General features: G+C 41.4%; 1 protein-coding gene across 7 annotated transcripts in view; it reads left to right on the forward strand.

Moving 5' to 3' along the window:
* The window catches only part of ITPRID1 (ITPR interacting domain containing 1), a 112,643-nt gene extending 96,680 nt beyond the window's left edge, over window positions 1–15,963 (forward strand). For 6 of the 7 annotated variants that reach the window (XM_037737951.1, XM_037737953.1, XM_037737954.1 and 3 more), the window contains 5 exons: window positions 3,062–3,144; window positions 3,569–4,873; window positions 13,914–14,041; window positions 14,779–14,890; window positions 15,360–15,963. In XM_037737951.1, coding sequence (XP_037593879.1) covers window positions 3,062–3,144; window positions 3,569–4,873; window positions 13,914–14,041; window positions 14,779–14,890; window positions 15,360–15,668 — 1,937 coding nt within the window. In that variant the 3' untranslated portion in view covers window positions 15,669–15,963. The remainder of the gene's footprint in view (window positions 1–3,061; window positions 3,145–3,568; window positions 4,874–13,913; window positions 14,042–14,778; window positions 14,891–15,359) is intronic. The other variant, XM_037737952.1, reaches the window with a different exon arrangement.
* Window positions 15,964–16,258: the final 295 nt, after the last annotated feature.

Here is a 16,258-nt window from a genome sequence, read left to right on the forward strand (position 1 = left end):
TTTTTTTTTTGAGACGGAGTCTTCTTCTGGCACCCAGGCTGGAGTGCAGTGATGTGATCTCAGCTCACTGCAACCTCTGCCTCCTGGGTTCAAGCGATTCTCTTGCCACACTACGTTCAGCTAGTTTTTGTATTTTTAGTACAGATAGGATTTCACCATGTTGACCAGACTGGTCTTGAACTCCTGACCTCTCAGGTAATCCACCTGCCTCGGCCTTCCAAAGCGCTAAGATTACAGGTTTGGGCGACCATGCCTGGCTGTTAATATGATTTGCATGTGCCTTGGTGTCATTTCCTTCATGTTACTTGTGCTTGGAGTTTGTCAGACTTTGTGAAACAAACTTTTCTTTGAAACATTTCTTCAAAGTTTCCCTTACCTCTTTGGGGTTTTTCAGTTACCTATACCTGAGACTACTCGGAGTTGTCTCATAGCTTGCTGATTGTATTTTCATTTTTAAAATTATTTTCTTTTTTAAAACTCTTTGTAAAAAAAAAAAAACAAAACTCTTTGTGTTTCATTTGGGATAGCTTCTTATGATAATGTCTTCATGTCACTAATCTTTTCTTCTTCAGTGTCTGATCTGCTATATACAGCCAACATAAATTTTACTGGAGATACTGTTGTTTTCATCTCTAGAAGTTCAATTTGGGTCTTTTTAATATCTTGCATATCTTCACTTAACATAGTTCATCTTTCCTCTAGCTTCTTGGACATATGGAATATAGCCTTAATAAGTGTTTTAATGCTCTTTCTCAATTGATAATTCTAACATCTGTATTAGTTATAAGGTGGTTTCAATTGATTGATTTTTCTCCTCATAATGGATCATATGTTCCTGCTTCTTTGCACACCAGATTTTTTTTTAATGTATACCAAACATTTGGATTTTACCATGTAGGTTGTAGATAATACTACATTACCATATTACGCTTATGTCTTGGTTACAATTAAGTTACTTGGAAACAGTTTGATTCTTTCAGGTCTTTCTTTTAAGGCTCATTAGGTGGGACCAGAGCAGTGGTCATTCTAAGGCTAATTATTTCTTACTCCTGAAGCAAGACACTTCTAAGTATTCTACCCCTCAATGTCCTGTGAAATAGGAGGTTTTGCGTCTGGCTGGTGGGCGCATTCCCTATTCCAGGCTCTGGATGAGCACTGGGCAGTGTTTCCTCTGATCCTTTCTGATGGTTCTCTTTCTAGCTTTTGGTGGTTTCTTACATGCATGAGCTCATCAGTACTCTGCTGAATACGCAAGAGAGACCCTCTAGGGTTCTCTCTGTGTGCAGCTCCTTCCTCTCCTCTATCTGCCCTTTGAATTCTAGCTGGATCATTCTTTTTGGACTCCTAGCTCTGTTTCCTCAGCTTCAAGTGTCTGCCAGGCTCAGCCTGGGTTCCTCTTTCTCATGCCAAGACCTGTAAACTCTCTCTAAGCAGTAAGCTGGGTTCACATCACTTGCTCCTATTTCTCAAGGATTGCTGTCTGATCTCCACTGTCTTGAAAACCACTTTTTTTTTTTCACATGTCTTATGTAGTTTTTCAGTTGGTTCAGGTAGGAGGAAAAATCTAGCCCCTATTACTACAGGTTTTGAGAAGCAGAAGTCTCATTTAGGCCTATGAATTGCAAATATTTTCTATTTTTTTTACCCTTAATTATGTAACAAGAAGCAAAGACATGCATTCTCAAAATTTTGCTCAAAGAATCTTAATCTCTTTAGGATTCAGCTATTTAAAAATGTATGCCCTCTGATTTTTAGCTCTGAGTTATGTTTGAAGCTGAATTAAAGAATATGGGTTTTGTAATGCTTACTTCTACTGAGTTGAGCCATTACTTTCTCTTGACTTTGGCCTCAGGCTGAGGTAGCTGGGGTTTGGTCTGGGTCAGCCGCCTCTGGGACTGTCTTTACTTGCTGTCTTTGCTCAGACACATGGACTGCTAAGGCTCTCAGGGATTGCTCTCTACAGGGAAAAGAGTGATTCTGCTCTTGTGAGTGGAACTGTCCTTCAAGGTCGGATCTAGCAGAGATCGAAGCAGAGGCTGGAATCATTCTCCTCCCTTGAACTCTTCTTCAGCAGCTTTTCAAGGAAAGGAAAATCCCCTAATTATCACTTAGGTACCAAATACTTAAGGATTATATTTATGGACAATCAGCTTTTTCCTTTTAATTCACTTCCCAGACACATGCCCAATCTTCTCCCAGGACAGACAAGGCTCCTCCCTCTGCTCCTTGTATTCTAAGGAGGCCATGTTGCAAGCCCCCTTCTCCTGAGAGACTTCCTATTTGAGCCTATACTGTGGTATAACTGAAAGCATTTCTTATTAAAGAAGACGACAAAATTTCATAATTTAATCTTTAGTACAGTGACACCCTGGTAACCAACTATATCCCCCACAATATATAACTTAATATTTATGTAAGAATCTACAGATAGATTTAGGATTTCATGGGTGCTCCTGTTTACAAAGTCATGGCCTACCAACACGTGACTTTGCTCTTTCTCTGCATGTCCCAGCCTCTCCTGGTGACAAGGGCAGTGGTCCGAAACATGAGCACAAACATGTAGTCATAGAAATAGTCTAGCTGAAGCTAGCAAAGAGTCCTTATCCAAACTTTAGTAAAAAGAACAAGAATATATATCTACACACACACACACACACACACACACACACACACACACACACACACACAAATATATAAAATGTGGTCTTTTATTATTTTATTAGTCTGGCATTTAAGGCATATGTGTTACCTTCTGGATTTGCTTTTCCTTAGTAAAGATTCATCTCACAACCACATTGTTATTAGTTTTGAGAGACATTTATTTCTCTTCCTTTGTTTCATGTTTTATTCTTTGTATCAGGAAACCAGTGATGCAGTTTTATATAAACTCTCTAACAATTGAGAAAAAAAAGTCCTTGGCATTCCCTCATTTGTCTTCCCTTCCACACAGTGGGAATTTCTGCAGGATCCATGGTGTGCCAGGCACCTACAGTGGTTGATCGCAGTCCTGCTGGCTGCATGTTTTCCCTTTAATAACCTCAAGACCTCTTTCCTTCTGCAGGTGCCAGGGTGGACAGAGCAAATAGCTGCCAATCTGACAGCAGTGGGTTCCTGGAGGAGCCGCTGGAACCACTGCCTCTCCAGGTAGGAGAGTTTGGAACAGGGCCCTATGCTCATCCCTCACACCCCACTTCAGCCCTGTCAACCAGGCTGCCACCCAAACCTCACTCACAGCTAACACAGAAGGAGGTTTTAAAGTACCCACCAAAATTGGAAAGGCTGAGAAGGCACAAGCCACCTGCATCCAAGGTGGAGGGGATGATGGAGTCTTAAGACAAGGTGTCACAAAGTGTGGCCTTCCTTTCCTTTTGATTTTTCTAAGCAAGGAGGCTGAGCCTCCTAGAGAGGAGGACCTAGTTAAAGTGGTAGACAGATGCAAAACCTTATGGTGTAACCCTTATCTCCTAACTCCTAAGTCAACGATAATGGCAAGAAGAAAATCTCGCCTTAAACTTACTGCCTCCTCCACTTCCTGACCTGTTTCCCTTTGTCCTGGTTTCCCCTACAGATGCCTTCCTTGCCAAGCAGCCAGAGTCATGCTGAGAATGGAGGTAGAAAGCCAAAAGATCAGAGCCATAGCTTAGTATCATCCCAAGACTGTCAGCTAGAGTCAGATGGGCCAGATTCCAAGAGTATAGTGAGCACATCTTTTTCAAGCCAAGACTCGAATGCCTTAGAAGAAGAGGTCTCAGCGTCTGTGGTGGAGGAAGAGTCTCTGCTTCAGGACATGGAGGGGCTGCCAGAGCTGTGTATCCCACACATGGCCTGTGCCGAGACCACCACAAGGGGAGAACACCCAAGGAAAGACAGCCATCTGCAGCAGCTTCTGCCAATGCCCCACACTGAATATGAGGTCACCGGATCTACAGTCACTTCCAAATATGATCGTCCGCTGGGGTTTATGGTTACCCACATCACAGAAATGCAGGACGATTTTCTGAGGACTGAGGGAGCTGGTGAAGTGCAAAGCCACCAGTATGAGTTTCAAAGATCACCTGGAAACGATCGCACTCAAGACAAGTTCCTTCATGTCGACTCTGAGGCCCCAAGAGAAGAGGAAAGCAGTGGACTCTGTCCCAATACCAACCACAGCTTACTGGCACCAGAAAGCTCATCACAGTGTGTTCCCAAGCACAGTGAAATCACACCTTATGCAATTGACTTTGCTCAAACATCTGAAAAGCCCATTCCCCACCTCCATAAACTCCCTGGAGATCCTGCCCAGGTGAAGTCAAGGTCTGGTACTCTGGTTCAGATACTCCCTAGGACAGAGGCTGAGATGGAAAACCTTCCTGTAAATACTGGCAGCTCCAGGTCTGCGACAGCCCAGATGTCCTCCAGCCTGGTGTCAGCTGCTCAGAGTGTTGTGTCCTTGGGGACTGGTCCCAGAGGAACATCTTTAGAATGCACTGTGTGTGACCCTGTTACCACAACAGAACCAAGACTGGGGACAGAAGCAAGACGGTTCAATGATGCTTCCTTTCAGACTTCTGTATGTGAGCCCAGGCCCTGGCATTTCTGTTCTGCTCCAAGCAACAAAGCCTTGATACATGGGCACCAGCCCCTCACCAAATCCATCTCTCTAGACTCAGGTTTCCCTAGTATCTGCCCAGGGGGCACCTGCCATGCTAAACCTACCCACTGCTGCATCTGCTGTCGTCACCACCCCCACTGCCACGGGGAGAGGCAAAGCCCTGGCCCTGCACCCTCAGTCTGTAGGCACTACCTGTGCTCACTTACTGGTCACCGGGAAGCCCAGTTCATGACGACTTTGAAAGCCCTTCAGGACACTACAGTGAGAGATCTATGTTCCGTAAGTATTCACCCCTGCAAAGATGGAAAGGCAGATGCACCCATGATAAACACCTCAGGGATAGTGTTCAGACTTCTTTGCTGAATGCAAGATCTCAAGGGAAACCTTTCTATTTTAAATCATGAATAACATTTGTAGAGTGCTTTATTGTTTATGATATAATATACACATTTTTTCTTGATACTTCCAATAGATCACCTTTAGAAAAAAAAAGCAAATTTTATTATTAATTTTCATTTTACAGAAGGGAGAACTAAGGGGTAGAACCATACATTCATTAGTCTAAGATTATAAGCATTAATACATCTGTAACTCATCTCCAGTTCAGTCTAGCTGAGAAGTTCTGTGTCTTAAATTCATTTAGCTGTATGATTTTGCACAAGCCATTTAATCTTATTGTGAAATAGTGAGACTGTTCATGCCACTGACACAGAATTGTTATAGGGTGAAATAAGATGAACGCTGTAAAGCATGCAGCCCATCATGTGGTGCATGGAAAGCTCTAGGTAATATTGATTGTGTGGGTGTGTTAGTCTTGTAATCAATTTTTGTGACTGTTTTACATTGTTCAGGTCTTGAACTTACAGCTTCTGATGTCAAATAGAAGGGCTTTTGGTCTACCTTTGTTGTGCCTGTTTAGAGGTGGACACTGTGGTTACTGAGGACTGAATGGCTCCAGCCTTCTCTAGCCCTTGATTAATCAGTAAGTGTTTAATGAGCCCTTCCAGTTCTTCCTTTTTAGAAGTTTTCAAGGTAAGAAATGACCTAGGCCTTCAAGGCCAGCCATTGATTACAAAAGTAAGACTATTGCACATAACACCACTTGTATGGAGAGCTGAAAAGGTGAGGGTTCTGGCACAGAGAATGTAGGTTGCAGCTATTCAGAGGAGGGTGAAGAGGAACCATGATTTACCGAGCGCCTGCTGTTGAGTGCCTGCTGAGTTACCTTCCCATTCTCTTAATTCCACAAATATTTAGTGAGTGCCTATGCTGACCATTTTACGTTATGTCATGTAACCTTCATTTTCATCCATTCCATAAATATTTGTTGAACTCCTAATATGTGCCATGTTCTTCCTCTTTTATAGATAAGGAAGCTAGAACTGAGAGAGTTTAAATAATTATCCTAATGCCTCCTAATGACTAAGTGCGAAGTCCAAATTCAGATTCAGTTTGGGTAACAGTAAATTGCTTGACACTACAGTCCAAACAAAGATGTCTGACTTTAAAATATCTAAATCTGTGTAAGTGTAGAATTAACATTAGAAAGTGATTATTTGAAAGATAAAGCAAATTCCTACTTGGCCTTTCAATGTATAGAAATTATCTAACAATGTGATATAAAGAAATTGATTACAGGAAAGTTTAAATAATTAATCAGATCAATTTTTAATTGCAGGACTCCCAGGCATTTGGAATATTTTTATATAAAACTAGTATTAGTGAGAATTGAACTAGTAAGAGAAAGCTTCATTTAAGCATAGTGATCAGTTCTAGGTATATTCTCCAAAAGTTCAGTGGAAAAAAAGAACAAAACTTAATGTATGATGGGGTCCTTCTTGAGCATCAAAAGACCTTGGTTTAAATCCTGGATAACAGTAGGGTCATCACCACCATAACCATCACCAACACCACCCACCGCCACACCATCGTTATTGTCATCACTGTTCACATAATTTGTTGAGGGGATTTCAAATACTCTAACTAAGTGGTTTTCCACTGAGGATAATTTCCCACCCCTGAACCCCTAGATGACATTTGGGAATGTTTGGAGACATTTCTAGTTGTCACAACTGGGAGGGGATGGTTGCTACTGGCAACAAGTGGGTAGAGGCCAGGAATGCTGCAAAACATCCTAAAATACACAGAACAGCCACCACAACAATGAATTTTTTGGCCCAAAATGTAAATAGTGTCAAGGCTCTAAAACTCAGCTCTAAGAGAATAAACATTTACTCGATCACATGGTTTGTAATGGAACAATGTGGGGGAGGAAAGATAGCTAGAGAAGCTGACATTTTGAGAGGCCATAAGGGGGAAAATATGAAATCCTAGAATTAGGTACTCTAGTTTCCATGAAGAAAAGCTGGTTGTTGGTCTAACATAGGAAGCACATCCCCCCAAAAAAGGTGATTTTTCTAATTTACATTTAAGACAAGCATTACAAAGATATTAAGTCATATTTAGTTTTATAGTTTGTTAAAAATAACAAAATTGTGTTAAAAACTACAGAAGACATTGTCCTTCTAGACATCCAATTTCATTCTTGTAGTGTTAATGCCATAGATGTTTATTTCATAATAAAATACTATCTAAGTTTTGTTTACATCACCACCCTTGAAAACAATATAAATCATTCATTGATTGTGTTCAGAAGAGAAATAACAAACATGTATTTCCAGACTAACAAGTGAGACATCTATTGCATCAAATTGTCTCTGGGATATACTACCACTTAATTTATTCCTTAGTATTATAATCAGGTATCTATGGCAACAGCTGTATCTTGATACTCAATTGAGCTATTACTTAGTCCGTGATATGACCACAAGTGAAAAAGGAAAAATGGCTAACACAGCCTCTCGTGACACAAACTGAAAACACAACCTACCTAATGTTGTTCTTTGATATAGTTGGGGTGCCTGGGACAAGTCGGTGCAGACAAAAGAGGTGCCAGGCTTGAAAGTGGTTCAAATGCAATCCTGACTACAGGTGCCAGAGGATGTGTAATCCATCAGGCAAACCACGGCATCCAGAGAGCATGACTTGTCAGTGGCACAGCCCAGTAAGACCATTACCGTAAAAGGTTTGAGAGTCTGTGAGGTATTGGGGGTGTCCTGATGAATTTGCAGGAGCACAGTTCTGGGGATTGAAAGAACGAGTAGGCATCTAGCACTTGGGAGCAGATTCACAAGTAGAAAGATTGTAGCTTCTCAGAGGAAGGTAGACTGGAAAGAGTAAGAGATGGCCCTGGAGAAACAGGCACAGGAACCCAGGGCCAGGTTCATCATGGTAAGGACATTACTTATAATAGGAGCAGAAGATTAAACCTGGGCCAGCTCCAAGGTGACCCTGAGTGTAGACCTGAGCTCTTCTTTAAAGATTTGATGCAATAGATGTCTCACTTGTTAGTCTACAAATACATGTTTGTTATTCCTCCTGCCTGATGTCAAAAGTGGGCCTTGGGTGTGAGTAGCCCTGGCTGTGCAGAGAGATTTTGCAGCTGGAAATAAATGTTCCTCCTGATTTGACACTTTGGTATGCCAACACTTCTGCAGAATACAGGGAGGTTTTTTGGCCTAATATGCTCAGTGACTATCCTCAGATGTGCATAGATTTTAAACAAGTAGGAGTTTGAATGGGTGTGAGGGCCATCATCCAAAAGCTTCTAATGCTTTGTCTCCTATTGCCTTCACCTTCGTTCCTCTTGGAATTTGCAATTATACTAAAAAAGGTACTTTTATATCCAGTTGATTTGGCATCATGCACCTGCTGAAATGGATACTATATAAGATTTTACTAGACGACAATGAATTTCTTTTTACTTATTTACAAATAAACAGAAACCCTTAAAGGAAACAATTCAAACATACATTCATATACATGTGCATTACTCCTATGTAGGCATACACATGTGAACAGGCACATGTGCTGGAAAGCAATTAGAAATAGGAGATTGCATTTCTCTATAAGAGGAGACTGCTTAAAGACATTTAAAGCACAAAGAGAACAAGTTAATGCATGCAGCAGCATCTACTGTGAGTGAGCCTGGGTTTGTAAGCCTTTAAATTAGATACCAAGTACTAGTAGATAGGGCTAGAAAAATTATTTATGAAAATATTAACAGAAAGTAGCTCTTGGACCAAGTGAAGATTATAAGCAGAGATGGACATCTCTTAGAAGATAATGGGAAGCCAGACATGATGGCTCACACCTGTAATCCCAACACTTTTGGAGGCTGAAGTGGGCAGATCACCAGATGTCAGTAGTTCAAGACCAGCCTGGCTGACATGGCAAAACCCTGTCTCCATTAAAAATACAAAAAAAAAATATATATATATAGCAGGGTGTGGTGGCATGTGCCTTTAATCCCAGCTACTCGGCAGGCTGAGGCAAGAGAATTGCTTGAACCTGATAAGCAGAGGCTGCAGTGAAGCAAGATCATACCACTACACTCCAGCCTAGAAGACCATGGAAGCTCTGAGCAGATGTTGAAACTAAGAGCAATTTTAGGTAAAGGACTTGAAGACTCAAAAACATCCTTACCTTACCCTTCTTATATAGCAATATATAACACTGCAGAGAAACATTTGAATAATTGATCAATGCCATTTTTGTGGCCTTTTGGTTGTCTAGGATAATGATTTGTTGATATAATTAAATTTTCGCCTATAAGTGAGTTCTTCACAATAATTTGTTAATTCAAAAAAAATGGTTTGTTGGTATAACTAAATTGTTGTATATAGGTAAATTCTTCAGGACAATGTGTTAATTTTTAAAAGTGTTAATTCAAAAAGAAATTTCCAAAAAGAAAATGAGCTCTATCAGAAATAAGATTTCTGAATATTAGAAGTGCTTCCATATTGTTTATGATTTAGGTTTAGAAAAAAAGAAAAGCATACAAATAAGAAAATATTTGTAAATAATGTGAGCATATTCAAAGTAAAAATTCATTATCTTTTGGTGATGGTAGTCTTCCACTGAAGTTAAACTTTCCATTGAAGTTAGTTTGTTTTAATGGGTTTTAGGTCAGTAGAGCAGAATGTCCGTTTGGTATTTGGCTTATAATCAAGCCTTTATATTGTAAGGAAAAAAAGCAAGAAGAAACGTTCAAAACATTCTCATTTTTGAGTTTTTTTTTCTTTCTTACCTAGAGTTTCCTTTCTTATGAAATTATTTCTATACTTATTCTAGGGCTAAAATGTGTTTTTCTGTGTTTCCAAATGACCAGAAGATGGCAATGTTTCAGAGCCTTCCACATCCCTCCATTCTCAGAGAGCAAACACTCCGTTAGTTATTCCCAAACCCACGCATCCCAATCTTATACCTTTCAATCACAAAAGGCTATCCCAAAATAACTGGATGAGCATAAAATTTAATGTTTATGATGTTCAGCCTATCTGAGCACCACACTTCCATGGCCCTGGCATCACTGTCCCTAGAACTGTGAAGTGAATTTGAACCAGTTAGGCAGTCTTGATTACCTGACAGGAAGCTACTGGAACCACTCAAACAGCTCACTGCTAAGGGACAAGCAATTTATCATCATATTCAACTATACTGTGGTGCCTGCTGTGACTCAGATCTTAGAAGAAAAGAACCAAGAGACTTGGGTTTGAAATGTTACTGCCATTTTTCGACCACGGACAAGTTAACTAGCCATTATATGTCAGAACATGCATCTACAATAAATGCTCTTCGTGGTCTCCAGGATCTTTTCTGGTCTTAAGAGCCATAATCTACCATTCTTGCCAACATCAGTATCACTTCAGAGATCCCCTAACTGGTTTAAATTCACTCACATTGATGCAAGAGTAATTGAAGAGCTTTACTATGCAAAATATGTTATTCAGTATAAAAATTACAGGATAGAATCAAAACCAAACTCCCAAACCAAGATATGGAGAGTTTTCAATGTAAAAGACATTACTCTTAGGAAAGTATTTCCATTATGACAATTGTGATAAAAATACCGTCAAGCTGCCAGGATGTTGGCCATGTGGTTTATAGAAGAAGGGTAAGAAATCTGGGAAGTCCTAGAAACAGGGCTGGAGGAGTCACCCTAGCTCTAAGGTTAGTCTCCATGGAAGGAGGAAGAAGAGAAGGTTAGAAAGAGCCAGGCTGCAAAATCAGTTTCCTTTGCCCACTTTTGAATGGGCTTGTTTGTTTTTTCTTGTAAATCTGTTTTAGTTCTTTGTAAATTCTGGATATCAGCCCTTTGTCAGATGGGTAGATTGCAAAACTTTTTCCCATTCTGTTGGTTGCCGATTCACTCTAATGACTGTTTCTTCTGCTGTGCGGAAGCTGTGGAGTTTGATTAGGTCCCATTTGTCTATTTTGGCTTTTGTTGCCAATGCTTTCGGTGTTTTGGTCACGAAGTCTTTGCCTACGCCTATGTCCTGAATGGTTTTGCCTAGATTATCTTCCAGGGTTTTTATGATGTTAGGTCCTATGTTTAAGTCTTTAATCCAACTGGAGTTAATTTTAGTGTAAGGTGTAAGGAAGGGGTCCAGTTTCTGCTTTCTGCACATGGCTAGCCAGTTTTCCCACTACCATTTATTAAACAGGGAATCCTTTCCCCATTGCTTGTTTTTGTCTGGTTTGTCAAAGATCAGATGGTTGTAGATGTGTTGTGTTGCCTCCAAGGCCTCTGTTCTGTTCCATTGGTCTATATCTCTGTTTTGGTACCAGTACCATGCTGTTTTGATTACTGTAGCCTTGTAGTATAGTTTGAAGTCTGGTAGTGTGATGCCTCCCACTTTCTTCTTTTTGCTTAGAATTTACTTGGCTGTGCGGGCTCTCTTTTGGTTCCATATGAAGTTTAAGGTAGTTTTTTTCCAGTTCTGTGAAGAAGGTCATTGGTAGCTTGATGGGGATAGCGTTGAATCTGTAAATTATCTTGGGCAGTATGGCCATTTTCATGATATTGATTCTTCCTAACCATGAACATGGAATGTTTCTCCATCTGTTTGTGTCCTCTCTTATTTCATTGAGCAGTGGTTTGTAGTTCTCCTTGAAGAGATCCTTTACATTCCTTGTTAGTTGTATTCCTAGGTATTTTATTCTCTTTGTGGCAATTGTGAATGGCAGTTCGTTCTTGATTTGGCTCTCTTTAAGTCTGTTATTGGCGTATAGGAATGCTTGTGATTTTTGCACATTGATTTTGTACCCTGAGACTTTGCTGAAGTTGCTTATCAGTTTCAGGAGATTTTGGGCTGAGACAATGGGGCCTTCTAGATATACAATCATTTCATCTGCAAATAGAGACCATTTGACTTCCTCCTTTCCTATTTGAATACCCTTTATTTCTTTTTCTTGCCTGATTGCTCTGGCTAGAACTTCCAATACTATATTGAATAGGAGTGGTGAGAGACACTGGGGTCTGTAGGGGGGGAAATAGGGGAGGGACAGCAGAGGGTGGGGAGTTGGGGAGAGATAGCATAGGGAGAAATGCCAGATATAGGTGATGGGGAGGAAGCCAGCAATCACACTGCCATGTGTGTGCCTATGCAACAATCTTGCATGTTCTTCACATGTACCCCAAAACCTAAAATGCATTTTTAAAAAATCAGTTTCCTTTAAAGACCATCACAGAAGCCCCACACCATGTTCTCTGTTCCCATCTCATTGGCCATTGTATCTGCAAGCAATGCTGGGAAATGTAATTTTTAAGCTAGACACTCGGCTGCCTCTAAGATATTCTTGTTAAAAAAAATAAAAGGGAGAAAGATGGTGTGTAGTCAACCAGCAGCCTCTGCCACACTGATTTTGGGAAGGAGTCCAAGCCTGTGGGTCTGACAGAGATGGCTTTAGTACCCAACAAGCATTAATATTACTCAAAGTCAGATGGGTATTGGCCATGGAGTTCTGGGTCATGGATTTCAAAGCATGATCCAATCCAGGTTGCAAAACAAAGGGCACAGCTGGTAGGAACTCAGCAAGTCGAGTGCCGACAATTAGGCTGGGCTTTGGGTTGCCAAAGGTAAATAGCTTTAAAGCCATGAAAAGAGACTGTATTCAGCAACTACTGACAGCAGGGGAAAGAGCTGAGCTCTACCCCAATTTGTGCAGAGGTGATTTGGGCATTTTAAAGAGAGAATGAGGCAGGGTGGAAAGCAGAGCTCATAGAGTCAAAAAAGTGAAGTGAAAAATCACAAAGAATTGGTCCATTTCAATGCCATTAGACCAGCTGTGTTTGTGAGCCAGCAGTAATTGAAGTTAGGAATCTGCCCTCCCAGAGACAGGGGACAGAGGCTCGAACCTTCCAGATGATTACATTTCAATGGAATGGCTCTCAGGTCCTTAAGAGAGACACTTGTGAGTTGTAAGAAATACATATTTACAATTATAATCTCCTTTTAATAAACACTCTCAGAAAGGGAAGTCAGAGGCCTATGTCAGGTGTTGACGAAAGCAAACAGTAAATTTTCCTAGCAGCCTTCAGATTTCTCAGGCAGGCTTTTTAATGGGGGATGGGGAGGCTAAGGTCATCCCAGGGACATGGACTTGTGCTGCTGGGAGCCAGGCTAGAGTGTGGTCAAGTTTGTTAGTGGAGGGGTTGTGTGGAGAGTTCCGAAGTTCTCAGGGGCTGCAGGGATATATTTAAATTAGAAAAACGCGGCAAAGGCACAGCTTGAGAGAGAAAGTATGATTTAAAGGGTGACTACATCAGGACCGATGGGGAGGATTAAAAGGGTAGACAAAGGTCAATTCTAGTTTCCAACTCCTCTAGAGGATGGGATGCCTAGCCTTTGCCTTCCTTCCTCAGGGTGGGCTTGTTAGGTGGATGAAGCTGATCCTGCAGATTCCAACCTCCGTGACTGTGACTAAGCAGGACTAAGACTAATAAAAATTACTCTAAGCAGATTTTCTTTAATCAAACACATACCAGCTGAAAAGATGTGTTCAATGTTATTGATACTCAGAGTGAGGCAGTACCCAGCACCAAAGTTAAACAAGATTAAACAGACTCAGCTCCTCACAAACCCTTACTCTGGCCCTTCCCCCTCCTCCCTTCTACCTATGTCCTTGCATCCCTGTATCACCTAGGCCTCCAGACTGCCTTCCAGCCTCTGGGACATAATGATCATCATCCAAAGGCCACCCAACAACAGCTGCCCTTCTGTCCCAAAATGAGCACTGTCACTAGTTGTTTTCAGAACCCAAATATTGAGCTCTTCCTATTCTCTTCCCCTTATATTAGCAGTAGGGCCTGTTTGCAAAAAAAGTGAGCCCAAATGGGAAAGCAGGTTCCACCATGGTGAGCTCTTGCAGAGGATCAAAAAGGCCTTTTTTCTCAGTTCTTTCTCATTGTTCTTAGTGCACAGTCCATGAGATGGAAGCCATGAAGACGATATGCCAGAGTTTCCGGGAGCATTTAGAGGAAATGGAACAGCACCTTATGGGACAGCAGGCCTTCTTTTCTAGAGACATGTCACAGGAGGAAAGGTAATTACCTAAGGGAGCTATAAAAGTAAGTACCAGCCCACACACCTGGAACAAGGAAGATAATTAGGGCAGGACAGATGAGCACCCTGGAGCAGAGCTAATGAGAAACTGGCCACCTTTTCCTTTGCTTTCATGGTCTCGTTCTTGCTTTCTCAGTGGGAGTCTGTGAGTGCCGTTTGCTAGCTAGCAACACTTACTCTTTAAGGCAAGAGCTATTTGAGAAGGTCAAAAGACAGGCAGTCAAGGGCATTGCCAGCAGGGTGTCTTTAATCCATAAGATGGGGCTCCTGCAAGTGCAAATGTGCGGAGATGTGAGAGTTTCAAAAATGTGCATTATTGTCACATAGATTAAAAACATGTCCCAAAAGTAGATTAGTCATTCATTGCCTGGAGCTAGGGATGGAAATCGGGTTTAACTGTAAAGGGAGGGGTGAGGGTTCTTAGTGGGGAAATAGAAGTGTTTTAAAACTGGATAGTGGTGATGATTACACCATTTGGTAAATGTATTAAAAATTATTAAATTGTACTCTTAAAACGAGAACTACATTATACTGCGGTAGCATTATTTTTTAAAGAAAGAATACAATCTTAGTAATGTCTGCAACTGACACAAATAAAGAAGATGACACTCTCTTTTAAGAAATTGCAAAGTAAGAACCTATATTATGAGGAGACAATGGAAGATTGCACCTGTGAAGGATTGTTAAATTTGGTTGTTTTCTATTATTTACTTCCAGGGAGGAGGCCGATCAACTGCAAACTTTACGTGAGGCCATGAGGCAGCAGGTGGCAGAGTTGGAATTTCAGTTAGGAGAACGGGCTCAGCAAATCAGAGAAGGAATTTTACTGGTATGGGTTATGGGGTGCGGAGTTTGACTGTATCCAGCCTACCACAGGAGGGGTGCATTAAATGGGAAAGCTGATTGTGCAATCATTTCAGAATCTAGGTTTACATGCCAACACCTTCATTTTAAGTATACAGAGAAGTACTTTGGTTTGCTCAAGGGTACACAGCCAGTTGATGGAGATTCTGCATTAGTATTCAGTTCACCTGCCATGCCCGTCTTCCCCCTGCCCTGTACTTCATAGAGAAGTCTTATTAGCCCATTTTCCAAAGGAGAATAAGAATCCTAGGCACAGTGAAGCTCGTCTTTGTAGCCAATACAAGCGAAGTCACTATCAGAATCTGCTGCTGGCTCAAAGAGCCCATTCTAGAAAACTGACCACCTCAGAATGCCTTGCTCACCAGTTTGAGTAAGCTGTTTAATGCCAGTGTGATAGGCTGTTTACTCTTTTTTTCCTCTTATGTTTATTTTAGCAGCTGGAACTTCTCACAGCAGAACCATCTGAACACTGTTCAAATCTGCACCAATGTAACTGGATAGAAGAAAGGAATGGCCAGACTTCATGTTCCAAAATCCCCCCTGGCGTGGCCCCAGGGACTGTCTTTCCTCCCAATGATGGCCAGCAGGCTCCCTGTTCAGGTGGGACCCAGTTGGCTGCCTTTACTCCACCCATCATGGAGAACAGCACCAGGATGCCTCCATCACCAGCTTGGGCAAAGTTAGGTCCAACCCCTTTGTCAAATTGTCCTGTTGGAGAAAAGGATACGGATATCTTCCTCTAGATCAGAGCAGGTCTGATGACCTTCATACAAAATGTAAAGGCCCAGAACAGATGTAGGAAGAAAATTTCACCTTTTCCCAAGGAGAAGCATCTGCCAACCCATTGTCAGCTATGTTTTTCATATCCTACCCTATGGTTAAACCCAAGAAGAGTTTAGAATACTTTAACACACATTACGTATAGAATAAGTGAGCACCTAGTATGTGCCTGGCACAGAGTATGCAACAATGACTAAATAGTGTACGATCTCAGCCCTGCTGGAACTTACAGTGTAGTGGGGGAGAGAGAATTGCAAAAAGTATCTGAGACAGGTCTCAGTCAATGTAGAAGTTTATTTTGCCAAGGTTACGGATATACACCCAGGAGAAAGGTCTGGGCCTCTCTCCAAAGATGATTTTGAGGACTTAAACATTTAAAGGAAAAAAGCGCAGCTAATGGGAAAAGCAGAAGACATTTTTTTTTTTTTTGAGACAGAGTCTCACTCTGTAGCCCAGGCTGGAGTGTCGTGGCACAATCTCAGCTCTCTGCAAGTTCCATCTCCCAGGTTCAAACAATTCTCCTCCCTCAGACTCCAGAGTAGCTGGGACAACA

This window comes from Cebus imitator, unplaced genomic scaffold (genome assembly GCF_001604975.1).
Source record: "Cebus imitator isolate Cc_AM_T3 unplaced genomic scaffold, Cebus_imitator-1.0 Scaffold45, whole genome shotgun sequence".
In the NCBI taxonomy this organism is placed as follows: Eukaryota; Metazoa; Chordata; class Mammalia; order Primates; family Cebidae; genus Cebus; species Cebus imitator.